Source organism: Mastacembelus armatus, chromosome 22 (assembly GCF_900324485.2).
Source record: "Mastacembelus armatus chromosome 22, fMasArm1.2, whole genome shotgun sequence".
Classification (NCBI taxonomy): domain Eukaryota; kingdom Metazoa; phylum Chordata; class Actinopteri; order Synbranchiformes; family Mastacembelidae; genus Mastacembelus; species Mastacembelus armatus.
This window is the reverse complement of record NC_046654.1, coordinates 1,737,559-1,755,138: the sequence shown is the minus strand read 5'-3', so window position 1 is coordinate 1,755,138 and position 17,580 is coordinate 1,737,559. Positions and strand designations below refer to the sequence as shown.

General features: G+C 41.9%; 2 protein-coding genes across 3 annotated transcripts; one reads left to right on the top strand and one right to left on the bottom strand.

The window, feature by feature from the left end:
• The first annotated feature begins 236 nt into the window (after nucleotides 1-236).
• LOC113130806 (tumor necrosis factor alpha-induced protein 2) lies at nucleotides 237-8,710 on the top strand. Of its 2 annotated transcripts, none has more exons than XM_026307677.1 (12): nucleotides 237-344; nucleotides 2,527-2,706; nucleotides 3,142-3,790; nucleotides 4,411-4,522; nucleotides 4,812-4,934; nucleotides 5,714-5,808; nucleotides 5,908-6,000; nucleotides 6,102-6,228; nucleotides 6,544-6,663; nucleotides 6,815-6,970; nucleotides 7,435-7,556; nucleotides 8,114-8,710. In XM_026307677.1, the coding sequence occupies exons 1-12, from the start codon at nucleotides 293-295 to the stop codon at nucleotides 8,259-8,261; spliced, it is 1,977 nt and encodes a 658-aa protein (XP_026163462.1). In that variant the 5' UTR covers nucleotides 237-292; the 3' UTR covers nucleotides 8,262-8,710. The 2 variants fall into 2 exon arrangements, with proteins under 2 accessions (XP_026163462.1, XP_026163471.1); XM_026307686.2 differs by lacking the exon at nucleotides 237-344 and adding an exon at nucleotides 400-1,161.
• A 1,592-nt stretch (nucleotides 8,711-10,302) lies between these two features.
• Nucleotides 10,303-16,248, bottom strand: LOC113137170 (exocyst complex component 3-like protein 4). The gene is made up of 11 exons (XM_026319054.1): nucleotides 16,094-16,248; nucleotides 14,797-15,292; nucleotides 14,281-14,398; nucleotides 13,962-14,066; nucleotides 13,765-13,865; nucleotides 13,529-13,630; nucleotides 13,308-13,434; nucleotides 13,072-13,179; nucleotides 12,817-12,978; nucleotides 12,603-12,724; nucleotides 10,303-11,399 (listed from the first exon to the last, which is right to left on the bottom strand). Exons 1-11 carry the CDS (start codon nucleotides 16,197-16,199, stop codon nucleotides 11,237-11,239), a joined length of 1,710 nt encoding a protein of 569 aa, XP_026174839.1. The 5' UTR covers nucleotides 16,200-16,248; the 3' UTR covers nucleotides 10,303-11,236.
• Nucleotides 16,249-17,580: the final 1,332 nt, after the last annotated feature.

Below are 17,580 nucleotides of genomic sequence, written 5' to 3'. Positions count from 1 at the left end.
TCTGTTCACGGTGAGACAGACACTTAAATATCACAAGAAAGACCAACTTGCTGCAGGCTACAGACATTTTAAGCTGCACATGTGAAACTACTCATGTATTCATTCTCACCTTGTAGACGTAAACAGTCAGAGGAAATGGGCCTATAGCGCCTAAATGGAAAGCAGAGCGGAGGCGGTCACAGTGACTTCACCAACATCCTGACATCAAATGTTATTTACATCATATTCTCAGTTCAGAGTTTAACCTGCTGCACAGAAGACGGAAGTTTTTCACCTGTAGCCTTCAGAAAACATGAGTTCTACACTTTGTGGCTGTTTCCCCTTCAGATGCTGCAGAAAAGAAGGTGAGTGCTACTTTACGCTGGGTTGGTATGAAAACATGTGTTGGCCAAACGTGAATAAAACAAAGGTCAGACTATAATAAACAGTAAACATCTTGTTTACCAGAGCCTCCCAAAAAAGAAGCTGTGATTTATGGCACAACAGTGTCCCAGTGATTATGGTCCAGCTGAGGAAAGACTTTGGTCTGGAGCCACACTGACACTGTGATGTTCACCACATGTAGAGCTGCAAATACTTGTCAGTTAATCATTAAATCAATCAACAACAGGTTTGATCATTTATTATTTGTTTTGGTGTGTAAACAAAAAAATTCCAAAGACTTGATGGACCAACTTCTCAAATATTTGCAGTTTTTCCCCTGATGTTAAATTGTGGATCTTTATGGTTTTGAGTGTTAGAATTGAATCATTTTTCAGTTTTCTGATGTTTTATTGCTCAGATAAGAAATTTGTTTCCAGCTGATGAAAATAATGGTGAGGTCCAGCCCTGCACAGCATCAAAACTGTAATGGGGATCTGGGTAGTAAACAACTACACTGTTCTAAATATGGAAAGATGAAAACATGACTCGGTAGAAAGAAGCTGCCCGTCGCTTTGAATGTCTGTTAGTGGCTCTAGAGGAAATGTCAGGGAATCTTCGCGGTCTAGGCTGAAGAGACATTTCACATTCAGCTCTATAGCGACACCACACATGCACACCAGCTCGTGGGTGTGTGGAATTTCCACAGATGGAAGCGCAGGAGGAGCTTTTGAGGCTATAAAAGCCCTCACACTCCCAGCAGCTCTACTTTTCTAACAGATCAGGATCTGTGATCTTTCGGTGAGTAAACAGAGAATCTACTGGATTAAACAGATATTTGCTTTGACCATGTGATTATTTTATTTACTCTAAAAAAGCTACCTCACATTCCAGTTACTGTTAAAGTTTATGTTTAGAGAAAGGCTGAAACTTTGCTTAAAACTTTTGTTCTAAGCATTATTTTATTTGATTCTTGAACTACTTATTTTATTGTATAATGTGTTTTTATCTCTATTCTGCTGTAAGGATAATGATCACACATAGGAGATGTGTCGACTCTCTTGTTTAACTGTTGGTGATTCTATTTGTTGTGTTTATTCACTTTTGGTTGATCAAATTATTACCTGTTTAGCCTTAATTTTACTTTGACACCAAATAAGCTTAAATATGTTCGTTAGGGTTTTAGCTTAAAAACGGCAGTGGAAGGGTGCATGGGTGTGGAGCCACAACAGTGACAATTCAACTTTGGCACTGAAGACAAACTCAGAACTGAAAAATAAAATACTGGCATTGAAAAAAGTATTAATACTGAAAATTATTACAATCTTTTCAGTTTTTGGTGATGTAAATCTTTTTTTCAATGCCAAAGTTTTTTTTTGTTGTTTTTTTGGGGGGGATTTCTGTCACTTCCCTGCCTTCCACCCAAGGGAGAGCTGGGACAGGCTCCAGCAGATCCCCATGACCCTGGTACAGGAAAAAGCGGGTATAGAAAATAGATGGATTTCTGTCACTGTTTTGGCGACGCTAACTGTGCAGCTGAAGTCGACATTTTATCGTAAAAGAACCACACTACTATATTTTAATGGCATCTCTCCCAGTCAAATTTGTATTTTCACTGCTCAGAATGGAAATTAGAATGTGCACAGTAACATTCGTACCAGCAGAAACTATCTGATGATGCTTATGGTATAGTGGTATGAACCGTGCTGTTTGTTCCTTAATATGTCAATTATATGCAGAATATGTAGTAACCACAAGCCTTAGCCCCGCCCCTCAGAGCCAAAACAAACGTTGGCACTGAAAAACACTGACATTAACTGGACATTAGAAGATTGTCACTGAAAAAAATAAGTTTACATCAACAAAAACAGAAAATCTTAATATTTTAAATACATTTTTTATTTTTATTTTATTTTTATCATTTATTTATTTTATTTTATTTTTATTTAGTGTTTTATTTTTCAGTTCTTATTTTGTTTTCAGTGCCAAAGTTGAACTGTTAGTGTTGTTGCTTGGATAAATTAGCTCTAACCTTTAAGCTTTCTTTTCGTTAAAAATGTAGATGAAACAAAATGACATTGTTTAGACTGAGAAAGTTCAGAAACAGAGTTGACATAATTAAATTAAATGCTAGCTAGTACTAACATTTCTCCTCTGGTTTTAAAGCACCTCCACCCTGTCTGTTGGTCTCGACAACAATGAGGACACATTCAGACTCTGTGGAGACCGACGGCTCCAAGTACAACATTTTCTCCCGGTTGTGGAAAAGAGGCCAGAATGGTGTCAACAACAACCAGCCTACCACGGATGGAGCCCATCCACCCGGGGATGAGGACCCTCCAAAAGGTGAGAAACAGTTTAACGTTACAACAATCCTGCTTTGTTTGTTTGGGGCTGCAGCCACTAAAGTTATTTCACTGCTCTGGTAAATGCAACTAAGCGTGTGCCTGTCTCTTTAAAATCCTAATGTCAGTGATAAATTCTGGATGCCGATGTTGTGCTGGCTTCTACAACAGGCTCATAATTCAGAGCATTTCTAATTTCTGGAATTTTAATAAGGACCACATGGAACTTTTGGAAAAACTTACCCCAGCTGAAACTAATTGAAGATCTGTGGCTAGAGCTTAAACACAGTGTGGAAGTAGGACAGCCCAAACATGAAGAGTTATATTTACATTCTTATAGTCAAAGATAAGTGAAATTGCAGATATGTTTAGATGCCTTGAACATCTAGAGCAGTTTTTTAAAAAAAGCCTGATCTTTTCTGCTTTTCTCCCTCAGTGACCATCACATTCGAACAAAACCTTAATCAGTGCCACTTACACGAGGCCAGCCAGATGCTGATACAGAGAGAGGAGCGTCTCTTCGAGGCGTCAACAGGGGAAGATACGCTTAAACATCATGAGGAAGAAGAAAACAAACTTGCTGCAGACTACAGAGACCTACAGAGCCTCGTGCGTCAGTCTCTACTGCAGAGTCTGTCTCTCAGCTCAGGAGACGCCAACGTTGAGGCTCTGAGGTCTGCTGTGGACGCCATCTGCCTCGAGGAGAAGCAGGACCAGCTGTGGAAAAAGAGACATCAGACAATCCCAGCCTGGAGGTGCAACAGCTGGAAAGAACTCCATGACTCAACGCTCCGCGTCTTGGTGACGGAGCGTATGGACAACCCCTCGACGCCCCCCGCGGAGCTCACCGAGCAGTCGTCTGTGCAGGCTGACATCCACAGCATGGGCAGGCAGCTGAAGGAGGACCTGCTGACGGTGGTGGAGGTAGTGAAGAGCTGCTACCCACCAGAGATGGACATCTGTAATTTTTATGCCAGGATGTATCACCAGATCTTCAGCGCCAGATTCAGAAAGATCGCAGACTTTGGTCTGGGTGACAAGGACTGCACTTTCCTCCTGCGCTGGGTGAACGAGTATTATCCACAGTAAGTCATGAATTCAGTTTATGTCTATCTGCACTGAAGAAATGTTACAGTCTGACAGGCAGATCCATGAACCTGAGCTTCTTCATGCTCCCCAGAGGATCAACCTTGGGTACTTTAGGACAAGAGAACCAGAGGCCTTGATTCTCTCACTCCACATCTGGAAAAACATATCCATCTCATTTTCTATCAGAATCTGAATTGTTGTGAAATTAATGAGGAAGCAAGCTGGTTCATGGAAAAAGTTGCTCAAACTAAAATTGCGTAACGTTTTGGAAATGGAGGCCCCAGCCTCAAACCCTGTAGTTCTGCACCCAAAATTCACCAGCTGCAAAAAACAGATTGTGCTGTGTTTTCCAGTTTCCTACTGGTTCTGGTTCTACGACTACACTCTGTGTCACACATTTTGTTGAAAATGGCAAGTTGTTGCCTGTACTTGTTTTGTTTTGAAAGTCACAGATGAACAGATGAAGGGAAATCAGTTAAAGTGAAAAAGAAACTCATACTTTCATGCTTCCTGACACAAACACAGAATTTACTGTATATTTACAATACAATGATCCTTTCTGCCTGTTTCTAGAGTTTTAATAAAAGGTAACGTTGTGATTCCTGCTCTCTGTCAGAATCCTTCAAAAGCCACAGCTGGCCAGCAACATCTGTACTGAAGAGCTGGGGAAGCTGCTGCCTCAGACTTTACTGGACCCACTGGAGGAACAGTACCTGACCCGACAGCAGGTGACCAGAGCTTACCTTTTATTTCATACTTTTCCTCGAGCAAACAATCCTGATGTTTGTCTGTAAACTCTTTAGCTCGGAGTGAGATATCTCACCAACACTTGGTGTTTCATGGTCTCCTGATGTTTTTGTGGCTCCAGATCTTAATCTCAAACACCACAGTTTCACCTCTAAACAGTAAATATCAAATTGTGAGCAGGGACTAGTCCCTCTTAATGTTATGACATTTCTATTTGCTATGACAGGCTGTGTCAAGTGAAACTAATAAGTGCATGCTCTTTGTGTTCAGAATGAGTTGATGACTTACACCAACCGTGTCCTGGAGGATGCAGAGCAGAAGTGGAAAAACGGAGAGGAGCCGGAAAGAGAGTACGGCTCCTACGTCAGTCCTGTGGCCTACGACATCATCCAGGTACAGAATCAGTACACGACTTAACAAAGGCTAGAACTATTATCTGAATCTGCAGCTCCTCCACCGTCCAACTGTTTAGATTCTCCATAGCTTCATTTTCATTATTAAAGCAGTAAAAAGCCACTGTCCACTACCTGCTCAGCAGCAAACCACAGACAGACACAGTCAGAGACCAGCTGGTGACGATAGTGGAGCATTTAGCAGCTACAGAGCCAGAGATTTGCCTCAGGAGGTGGTGGAGACCAAACCCAGAGCTCAAACTGAGGGAACACTGGGCTGAGACTCAGCAGGTGGACCCAGACACCACATGAATGATCGTGTCAGGCTCCAACAGCTGTGAATAGATAATTGAATTAAACCACTTGTTTTGATGCCCACAATGAGCAAAATCACATAACATTTCTGTTATGTTGCGTTAAATTCATTGATCCTAACAAAATGCATTGGTCTGCTGCTGTGTCAGACTATCAGACTGTGCATTAATCATTTTTATTGAAATCACTAACATGAAATGTTTATTCAGTGACAGTCCAACCATGATCTGCTGTTTTTGGACATGCAAAGTCAAGGAAAAACAATATTTTCCAGTATTAACAGGAATTTTTAATTATTAATAGAAGTCAGCAGCTGTCAGAGCAGGGGGAAACCTGGTTCCAACAGTTCCTTGTGTTTGCCTGTTTTTGTGTCCTTGAGTTCTCAGATATATAGATATATATATATATATATACATATATATATATAAAGGCTGGTAATGACTTGTGTCCTCGGCCTGTCTTTAGCTCATCAATGGTATGGTGACTTCAGCTGCAAAGGTGGTGGGAGACCTGCACAAGGCCCGGAGTATAACCTGCCAGCTGACTGGTTCAATGCAGAGGTAACGAGACTATTTTTGATTTAATATTGTCTGGTACCAAAACCATAAAGAGTGAAACGTGAAAATCAACAGTTTTTATTCAAACCCAAACTCCTGCAGGTTCAGGAGCCTCCAAGACAACATCATTAAACAAGACAGAGCCAACAGCAAGGCGATCATCAAGTCGTACCTCGGCTGTATCGAGCAGTTCAGGTACGTTTCTCACACCAAGCGGCTGTGACCTGGTTCTCAGGTTCTGATTATTAAAACAGCACAGCAGAGAGTTTAACTGAGTGAATGTGGCTCATCTGCAGGGACGTCCTGGTTAACAAGAGCCACCTGTTCCCAGAGGATGTGCGGACAAACTGTTTGTGTGTTCTGGATGACACCAAACAATCGGCCCACGTGTATTTATTGAACCCTGTGCACGGGGTCCTCAAGGTGAGTCCAGAGACACTATTATCCATGACTAATGAGCATATTTAGCTCATTTTACTGCTTCCCTGTTATGACGCTTTTGTGAAAACAGCACAGATACGTACTCACACGTACACATAGACTTTCTGCACCAAACATCAGAGAAATAGTAAATAATTGAAATTGTATTGCTTTGTTCATCTTGGGTGCATTGTTTTGGTTTGATTAAGTTATTTATAGGGAAATAATGTCAAATGTCAGTTTTATGTACAACACCAGTATAAACATTGATATAAACAATTATTTAGTGTCTAATGCGTCATGTTTTACCTCACGCAGCCACTGTACAAGAAACTGGGGACCAGCGACTGGCTGAACAAGACCCTGTTTGAGAATCTGCTGATCAGCATCGAAAGGGAGATTCAGGATGTTCAGGGTTCGACTGAATCCTGTCACCAGGTAGGAAGAAGAAAGCATGAAGCCTGTTTCACACCCTCCTTCCAGAGCCATGACCACGATGCTAATCTTTGAGGTCATTAAGAATATTTCACCCTGACTGATTTCATTTTAATGTTACTGATTTAATGTTTGATGACTGGATTCGTTGCAGGAGCTGATTAGCCAGTTTCATCAGGAGGTGACAGTGGAGTATGTAAAGAGGCTCCTGAAGGGCAATGTCAAGTTAAAGGACAAAGATCTGCAGCTGAGGGCCTACATGACTGTGAAAGACAACGCTGAGAGTTTGCACGATTTACTGAGCAGAATGGTGAGAAGCTGGACCGGCTCTAAAATCTAATCTGGTTTTATTTTAACTCAGCTTTGGCAGAAATCTGGTTAAGGGTCAGACTGACTTTTATATTCATGTGGTTGGGAGTGGGTAATCATTTTCGGAATAGAACACAAAACTACCAAACTATTAACTATTCAACATTTAGTGTAGGGGGAGATGGGAGAGTCAGGCCTGGTGATAGACGGAGAAAGTCTAAGTCCATCAACTCAGCAACATAAAGCAGGATGACTCTGAAACTTGACATTAATGTGGAAAGTTCTGAGTTGCAGAAACAGTGACGTGTGTAACTGTAAGACCATGTGTGTCCAAAATCCAGTAAAAAACTCCCCCCATTGACAACCAAGGATAAACTCCTCCCTAACACACGGGGTGTGTAGATTGTAGATTAAAGCTTTAGGAAACTCCTTGACTGAACTGACGTAACTGCTCTGACCCCTCAGGGATCAAGGGAGGTCTGGCTGAAGGAAGTCCTGACTAGTATCGGAGAAGTGCTGAAAATCCAAGATCTTGCTGCAATACAGATACATTTCGCATTACTGGGAAGTGCTTTTCCTGACCTCAGGTAACCTTTGCTCTTTGGTGTTTTGTCTTATGTGTGATTGTGCTTCTCCTGGAGAGAGATCAACGGATGCTCAGGCTCGGATGAAACACGAGAAGTGAACTGAGCCAAAACAAACGTGTTCAGAGCTACATCCCGGCACGCTCCATGTTTTCCGGTGGACTTTCCAAGACAATGTCATTCAGTTAACTGTGGCAGAGTGTTAACTGAGAGCAGCTTTTTATGGGAAGTCTGTCTGTCCAGTCTGAGGCGAGAGACGAGGTCTTTTTTAAGGCCGGTCTCAGTCAGAGTAAACAGTCTGTGATTCCAGCTTTTATACTACATATTTCCTGGTGCTAGCGTCAGACATGAGTGGCCTCTGCCGTCTCAGCAACAATGTGACTAAACATACTTCCCAGAATACACTACTACTGTATTGTGTAATAGGGAAAAACAGGGAATTTCTGCCTCCACACTATAATTGACTGTATTGATGTTGTGATTCTGCAAGAAAGAACTTGACGCTACTCGAGATCAAAATGTTGATTTTTAACCTTTTCTTTCCCGTGTTTCTCCCACAGTACAAAACATGTTTCAGCCCTGCTGAAGCTCAAGACCAACATCTCCAAGGAAGCCAGGAAAGTTGTCAAAGATTCTCTGTCTGACACTTTGAATGGAACCGGTGTCGGCAAGGCTCCTCTGTTTTTCTCCAAAGTCCAGGTCAAATGAGTCGCTCACGCCTGTGATGGTTTTAATGTGGGCATTTATACAGTATTATAAACTACAGTGTTTCAGTGGGTGGGTGCTGCTGTCAGTGTGTGTGCAGAGGGAGCGTGTACGTGGACGCAGCAGAAGAAGCTCGATTCAGATGAAATATCCTGGGAAACCCTCCTGTAAAGTGATGAGTGCTGAAGTTACTGTCTGTGTGTATATATTACTAATCTCAGTGCGGGTAAAAACTGCTTTTCACAGCTAGAAACACTCGCTCGGCTGGATGTCTTTGTTTCTGTGTTGTAGGCAACTACAACCCAGATCAGTATTTGGATGTGTATATTTTTTTATATAAAAACACTGTTTGGTTTTCAGTGCTGGCAAACATTGAATCTGATATTTCTACATGTTTTGCATTTTCTGATGTACAAAATATTTAAGTTTGTAAATAAATTTGCTGAAACCTGTGATTTGACGGTGATTTCTTCAAAATCTGAAACTATATTTTACATTTGCTTTACACTGACATTTGCTAATTGAACTTAAAAGCTAAAGCGATAAGGAAGTTGATGTACATGCACATGTCCAGCTGATGGAAGGGCCAGTAGGTTGCAGGTATTTGATCATAAACCAAAGTATTAGATAAAGTGTTGGCATGACAGTAGTTAATATTCATCCTCTGAAGGCCTTGAATGTGAGGACGGTGAGGTATTTTAGTCTGGACCAGTGGGATTGTCTTCCCTTAAGTCCTGCTGCCCAGTTAAAACACCATGTATTACAAAATGTTCCCACAGGGAGGTCAGAGGTCATGACTTGGCTCCAAGCGGTGATCATTTTCACTTCACTGGGGATTATTAAAACCAATTACATGCAAACAAAGTTTTACATGCAAAGATCACCGGCATCAAATCCGTTTTGAACAATTTCAGGAAATCATTCACCACCTAATGGGAATCGAGGGTGTGCACACTAAGCTCCGGTGTTTCCAGGTTAATATTGTTGAGTGACTGCTGCTCATGGCCATTTCTGGACCAAGGGGAAGGAGACACAGGAGGCAGTGTTGTAAATTACTGTCAGCATGCAGTGTTTTTTCCTCTCTGAATATTAAAAGACAAAAACGGATGTGAGCAGGATGTCAGGGGCGACAGCTACACATTTGCTCCCTTAGAGAGTTGGCAGGCGTGAGTTCCCTTAAACCTCTTTCCAAAAGTCTGTCCTGGGATTAGCCAGGCTGACCAGTTACTGTACACTGGAATCTGGTAAGTGGAATCTCCAGTACTTTCCTGTTCTGAGACATGTCCACTGCTGAGACAGACTCTAAATCACTGGTTGGGGCATGTCTGTCTGACATGAGTCATTTGTTAAAACTCTTAATTAGTTCACCCACTCTAGCATCCCGACCCTAATGGACGTAATGTCGGTCCACCACTTTGCTCCAGACTGAAATGTCTCCACTTGGTTTTTAATGTTAAACAGGTTTTCATGATTCTTGGACGATGAATTGTTGCCAAAATTAAGAAAACCACAGCTCAGAGGATGAACAGTGATAACATTAGTGATCCAGAGTTTACAGTGATACAGTCAATATTACTACTCAACATCAGGGTAACATTTGGCTCAGAGCACTTCTGTGGATGGATCCTACTGATTTTGATGCTTTTCCTTTTACCCTTCTCCTCAGGACCAGATTTTCACTTCAAAGATCTGAGAAGAAGTTAGATGACCTGGCACACACATCCATGGTTCTCACTGCCCACTTTACTGGTTCCTCTTTACTCTAGCTCCCCCTTGAGTTTGGCATTTGTCTCACATCTGGATTTGCTATTGAATGTGGTGCAAACATTTATTCCCCCTGCAGAACATTACTCATCTAGTGCCATAATGTGCCGTAAACATCACACCAAAAAGCGTCATCGTGAGCACTGTATTATTTAAGGTGATGTTAGTCTCCATCTAGTGGCGTTTACTGTTGGTACAATGAACACGTCTAAAAACATCCACAGTAGTTTAACTCAATCGTAGTTTATTAATGACAAAGTAAGAAGAGTTTCCCAAGAATCACCACAGACAAAGACAGTACAAAAATACATAAAAACAGAAGATATGACATTGGAAATTAAAAAGGATTTTAAACCCGTAAACCAATAATGTACAAAAAACCCCATGTAATGTAACGTAAGGTTCAAGGACGTCTACACCTTTGTTCATGCAGAAAAAAAAGAAAAATAAAGTGCACAGCATTTCACATAGAAGAGTAAAAATTTTTGGACTGAACAAACATTCATTGTTATGTGAATACTGTGAAGTGTCTGTTATTAATATAAATAAATTCAAATGTAATAAATAATTTTAATAATGAGAACATCTCCCTATGATAAGATGTAGTAATGGAGCAGTGCATTTTTATAGTTTGACATATTTTAGCCTTTAGTACCTTCAGAGCAGATGAAAGTAAAAAAGAAACATAAAAATATGCATTTGAGAAGCAGATTCACTTGATAAAATAAAAACTTTACATCAGGGAAGTGTCTGATCTGCTTTAAACTGCTTTTGCTTGTTGTTTTGATCATTAGACTAAACAAATTCCTCTAAATCAAGTCGCGCTGAACGGAAATCTAACTTCATACACAGTCAAAAGTTAGTGTTAAAGGTGTGTGAGCAGCCCACAGTGTGTCTAAGTTCCTCCTTAGTCACAGTACATTGGGTTTGTTCACTGAGGTTTCAGCTGTGGTGACAAAAGAGGAGCCTTCACCTGAGCAAACGTACAATACACTGAAATACAGTTCATGTTGATTTCTATTTACATTCACATTTAAACACGAAGCCTTAATGCCAACAAGGTAAAACTGCACAAACTTATACTTTTCAGCAGCCTAAGGCTAATTTGCATCTCAGGTCTAAGACCAGACTTCAGATGTGAAATCAGTAACGGAATGAAGTGATCTGAAAAGTCTCAGAGTGGTTTGAAGAACCAGTTCAGTTCTGTTGGCTTCTTACAGCTGTGGTCCACAGTAACAGTTGAGACAGCAGTACCAAGGTCTGGACCTGGCTCTGGTCTGATGGTCAGAAGGAAGGGCAGCCAGTACCTTCTTAACATCCCTTCTAGAAAGCCCCTTCCACTGCAGCAGGGTCCGCAGGAGCAGCAGGTCCTCGCGACTGAAACACCAGGAAGAGTTAAACTGCTGTTCATGAGGGACTCAAGAACATGCAACCCACAGCACAGACGTTTCCAACAAGCTGGAGCACTGACATCACAGACGTTCCTGTGCTCTACCAGCACTGTGGAAGACACTTGTTTGTCTTAGAACATGGAGAAAACCCCCAGTTCCATTCAGTGTTTACATTAAAAATAAATTTGGGAACTTCTACTAATTTTACTTTTTAATTTTTGAGTTTCCCTGCAGTTCAGATTCCACACTCAACTCTAGGTTTTTAACTTTAGCTACAAAATGACTCCACTAGATGGCGCTGCCTCTGGGTTCAGTCTTTTCTCAGCAGGTGTTCCTCAGATATCACTTCAAACGTGTTAAACGCTGTTCGCACGACACACCCTACACTCGTCAAGACCAGCAACGTTTGGATTCGAGACCGGAAACGCGTTAATGAGTTTTATGACCAAGCTGCCAAAGGAAAACCCCGGATGTTGCTTTGGCGCGCACAGGCAGAGACAGGTCGGATTCCTGCTGTCACACCTTTGTTTGTGTTGACATGCAGGACTTTGATGCACATTAAGCTCCGGGTCTGAGCTGAGCGCAGCCGAGCTTGTTTACTGTGATCACCCTCTGCGGTGTTTGGGGCCAGTCGGTGCGCACTGAGAAGATACTTTCCATCACACTGTTTGACTGCATGTGTTTGTGAAGCGGTGGGATTTAGGAGAAGTGTGTCTGATCCCCTGTAAAGCTGCTACCGGACACCGGACATGCTACCTGCTCATTTCAACCGCGCGTAACCGTGCGTAACCGCACCTCTCCATCATGCGTCACAGCGACATTACGCACATGCTAACGTTAGCTCGTCTATAGCGAAGCCTTTGTCAGTCCTGTTTCTCATGAATTAAACACGTGGCTACAACCCAGAGCATCTTTACCCATCAGGCCTTCAAACATCCGAGGAGTAAACATTGTCGTGTCTAAGTGTCTGCGAAAACTTTTAGTCATTGTCAAATTTGTCAACATTGTCAACTCGATAGCTACTTTCCACGGACCCTACCTGCCTGGTAAATGTCAGACTCCACAGCCTGAGTTTGTTACTCTGACCTGTTTTCCCTGTTTGTGATTAGAAAAACTTTCCTCTAACCATCAGCACTGAGGGTCACGGCAACAAGACTGAATCCAGATGTGTGAGGAAACTTCAGTTTACCTGTTTGTGAGCCATTTTTGCTGCATGATTGCAACCGGGATCTTTATTGTCTCAGTGTTCGTACAGTCCAGCACCTCCTTGATGTTCAGCAGCAGGTGGTTCCAGTTCCGCACTTCAGGAGCCTGACACAGAACAGGCACATCCAGGTTGGGAACAGACGCCAAAACAAGCGAAGATATTTAGCCAAACGTTAATACCAAAAGATGAAACTCACCAGGGCTAAGATGGTGTCATGAAGCAGCTGGGCATCCTTAGCGACTGTGTCACCAACATCCGCATCAGGGCTCCAGTGCTTCTTCAGATTTCTCTTTCTGGTTTTGATGAGACGTTTGATGTAAATACGAACGATGATCTCGTAGGCTTCACCCATCACTGTCTGAGAGACACATGCAAACATGTTTCATCAGTTTTTAAACATTTGAACCAAAACCTTCCCCTCTATCATGCAGCAAAGCTCCAATATTCCTACCTCTCGTACATCCTGACAGTACGTCGGCTCGGGGAAAAAACTCTTTAGTGCGTCGAGGAAGACGGAGAATTGCTTGTTGTGAGTTTTGAAATAAGCCTTGAGGTGCTTCTGTGTGATGGAACACATTAAAACGTATTACTGTTGTTGGAATCCACATTTACACTTCATCTGAACATATGCAGAAATCCCAGAGTCCTTCTAAAGTGCAGTGTGTTTAGGTTGAGCATCTACTGTACCTCTGTCATCTTGGCTGCTGTGTCCATCAGGAGTTTCACAGTAAAGGTCTCCATGACTTCAAGTGTTTCAGCAGTTCCTTTGAGAAGGGAAGTTCTGATGCCTTCGCCTTCAGGCTCAAAGTGCTGCCTGAGAGGAAACATCATGAACCACGTGTGAAAATGACAAATTTGAACCGAAATTATTCAGTAATTGACTGAGATAATCGTCTTCAAATACTCACTTGAGTTCTTTACAGGTTTTCAAGGTCTTGAAGAAGTGTATCGTTTGTGGTTTGTCCATCTTTGCTTTTCTCTCAAGAGAGTTGGTCTGCTCTGTAGAGTACCTGCAAACCAAAGAGAAGATGCAGCCAAAACAGTTTCACATCAAGAGTCTGACTGCTGGGCAAAATGAGATGTAATCAAATCTCAAAGTGAAAGTTATGTTTCAGTGTTGAGTTTGGGTGGAAATAGGTCTCACCTCTTTACAAAGATCAGCAGCTGCTGGAAACAAACCTCCTGCACTTGATCGGACAGTTGTGAGCTGATCTTCAGTGCATAGTTGGGCATGGCAGCAACGCACTGAGCAGACAGACAGAAAAGAGGTAAAACGCAGGTAAAATGCAGATAAATCAGTTATTACCACACTAATAGTTTTTCTTCACTTTTGCTAATTACCTGAATAGTGTCCACATACAGTCCAACGTAATCTTCCTCAGTGTCACAACGTTCTTGAGTCCTCTCGTTCTGCAGGATGTTCTCCAGAGACTTTCTGACCTCCTCCTGTGGACAAATCAAGACAAATATGTCGTAACATCCAGTCGGAAACTGAAAGTGTTTGGGAGGATTTGGGAACTGTTTGCACTGGTGATGTTGGACTGGCTCAGTTTTAGCTGGGCCTCATGAACTTTAACCGGCACTAGACTGCACCAGCAGTTATTTTGACCTTGAACTGCCTCTAACCTTTTATTTGCTTATAGCACATGTAGTCTCTTACCTGGACCTTTTCCAGGAGGTGCTTCGTGGCATTTGCCTGCCATGCTGTGAGCAGCTGGGGGTCGACTTTCTTAATGAGATCCAGGTCTTGAAAATCAGGGTGACCGAGCAGCTCCTGGCTGGAAAAGTCCCACAAATACCAACATCAGACCTGGTGTTTCACTTCTGTATCTAATCTGTTTTTTGGATGTGATGGAAGGTGACAAAAAACAATTGTGTGTGTTTACATGCTCGCCAGTCCCCAATAATGTAACTGAAATTGAAACTGTAATGTAAAACTTAGCATAGCACAAAGACAGGAACCAGGGGCAAAGCTCACTGTTCAATTCAATTCAGTTTTATTTGTATCATCTCAAGGGACTTTACAAAACTGCCTTTAACGGGAGAAAAAAGCTCCAGCAGAACCGGGCTCAGTTTGGGCGGCCATCTGCCTCGGCTACCTTTGTTTAATCTGAGGAATTAAAATCTAAGTTTTAACATCTAATGGTTCATGTAAAGACAAGAGCGTGACACATACCTCTGATACACTTTCTGGACCCAGTCCATCAGCAGAAAGAAATTCTGTGCGGAGCTGATGTTAGGGAGCAGGTTATCCAGGTGGGTGAACATCTGACAGTGATAGCACTCAATCAGACATTCTGTCAACCCCAGAGAGTCCAAGAGCGGACCCAGCCTCACAAGTTCATTGAACATGGCTTTGTGCATTTCCTCTAGGTGCTCCATGAGGTTCTGGTTCAGATCTGCCGGTGGCTTTGGGAAATGCTGCATCGCAGATATTTGCATGAGGTGAACAACCTGTTTTCGGTTCTTCTGTGTTGGCTCAGGCGGTACTATCAAACACACCTGCTCCTCGTTGTCAGAGCTGCTGCAGGACACGGCATCAGGGGCCACTTGAAGAATTTCAGCCAGATCCTGGAGACTGATCACCTGAGGCTGTGGACACTTTTCCTCCTCGAGGCTGAAGATTCCCGGAGCCATAGGGCCATTGTACCCGTTACCTTCCATGTCATATCCTATGAAAGGTACATTTAAGTCAGATCACCGCAGCTGCTGTTTTAATATCCTGTTCTAGACATTTGGGTTCCCAGACGATGAATCCTTTTGACAGATACAAACTTTACAGTAAATCTCCCCACTCTGGAATTAATTAAATGGTTTCCCATGAAATGTTCTAAACTAATGATATTCCCATGCTAATTGGCATATCTTAGCATGTTAGCAAGCTATGCTAAAGTGGTAAACATAGTAAACATTATACCTACTACCAGTACATTACCAGTGCATTAACATTGTCATTGTTGCATGTTGGCTTTGAGGCTAACCGCTGGGAATCCATGGTATGCATGACATGATCAACATGATCCGGTGTAATCCAGTTAAACCAGGACTACAGTTTTAACTAAACTCTGCTCCGACACATTAGTTTGGCCCCTGCAGCTCAGTGTTGATCCACGTACTTTCTGCTTTTTAACTGTCTTTTCTTTAACCGCCTCAGAGCAGAGCTTTGGATTTTTTGATGCACTTTTCATTTCTCCAAGACTCTGATGGTTAATAAGATCTTAGTATGACAGTAAGCACTGTCTTTGAACAGGAAGTAGAAAAACAGTTAACAAACAGTACAACAGATCCATTGTTTTGTCGCTTTATAAAGTAACATCCCATAATAAGGTGCAGAGTCTAAGGAGGTTAAAAGGCCTTTTACCAAACACTCCTGTGCATTTGTTTTTAGGGAAGAGAACAACACAGAAAACAGTCTAAAAGAAAAGAAGCTCACTATTCAAATGAAACACGCCCTGCGATAATAAGACTCTTACCGTCATGGAGGATGTTGTTGTTGTTGTTGTTTTCTATTAAAGGTTTTAGGCTGTCGCTCCTCAGAATCTTGGACAGTCGTCTGATCATATTAACTTTGACACTCATCTGCAGGCTTGGACCTCGAAGGCTTTATCAGAGCTAATGGCTGCCTGACAGGGCTTGGTCTGACTGAGCCAGCAGCTCCCTGGTCTTTTATAAAAGCAAATAGTGGGAGTTCCCCACAGGGAGTTTCCATAGTAGCAGTGAAATGAAAGTTGTTTCATCATGATCCATGAAACCACAAATAGATATTGGTATTAGTATTGTTAATATAAATAACAATAATAATAATAATATAGTATATCAAGAATTGAAAATACTTTTACTTTGCCTGCTGACACACGTTGAATGTAGATGTTATTGTGATATCAACTACCAGCTACAGCTCTGAGTGTTTAATGAAAATGTCTTTAGAGCTTTATAGCTCAGCTGCTTGTTCAACAGCCGCAGGATGTGAAAGTCTCGTGTTGTTGGTGTTAGAGCTTGTTGTTTTTTTACGTAAACACTGGATCACAATGTGGGTCGAATGACTAGTTGTATCTGACAGGTGCCACTTTCACTTCAACATAACATGACGTCATAATTCTTGGTCCTTTTTTTTTTTGTCTTAAACATGTCAAATCACTGGTGTTTAAGTGTCAGACCTAAGCAGCATTTAAACTAACTATGAAATGTAAAACAGCAGCCAGGTGGGTGTGTGTCAGTGTGTACCTGTGCCTGCAGGTATCTACGTATATCAGGAAGGTGTGCCAGTGCCTGTGCCTGTGCCAGTGGAAAGTCCGTAACTGTCAAGAAAATGATGTAAAGCAAAGTGAAACTGTTGGATTTCTTTAGAGCAGACAATGATAGACAATGGTTTATTATTCGACTTGAGTCCTGCATGTTTTCCCCCCGTGTGATGAATATGCTGTTGATTTCATCACAATGTGAATAAAACGCATTTGATGGATTATTCTTAGTTTGCAGGTTGTGTCACTCTGAGGTGCTGTGATCAAACAAAAATCCCCCCACAGACAGATGTGATTTGAAAGTATCAGGGATGTTCCCAACTTTCCTGGCCTGGAAAGACAGTCTGGAAATATCCATGATCCAGCTGTTAATGTAGATCTTAAACTGGATATTCCCTTTAATCCCAAAAATCCAACACAGTCGAATCCACATTTCTCAACTGGGGAGTTCACATTTTTGTTTGACGCGAGAGAAGTCAAGGTAAATCTTAAACAGTTTAAATTAACCACTGGCTGGTGAATTCACGTGAGCTGCTCTGTGGTTGCAGGGGTGTTTTTTTTTTTTCTTCTTCATGTGTTTCTAATACAATGTAGACGATGTAGATTCACATTATGACAACACAAATTACAGATGTGTGTCCAATCAGGAGCTGTCATCAGGAGTTAAAGTAAAAATGAAAAATGCACCAGTATAAAACACTTTGGTCTTATGATTATAC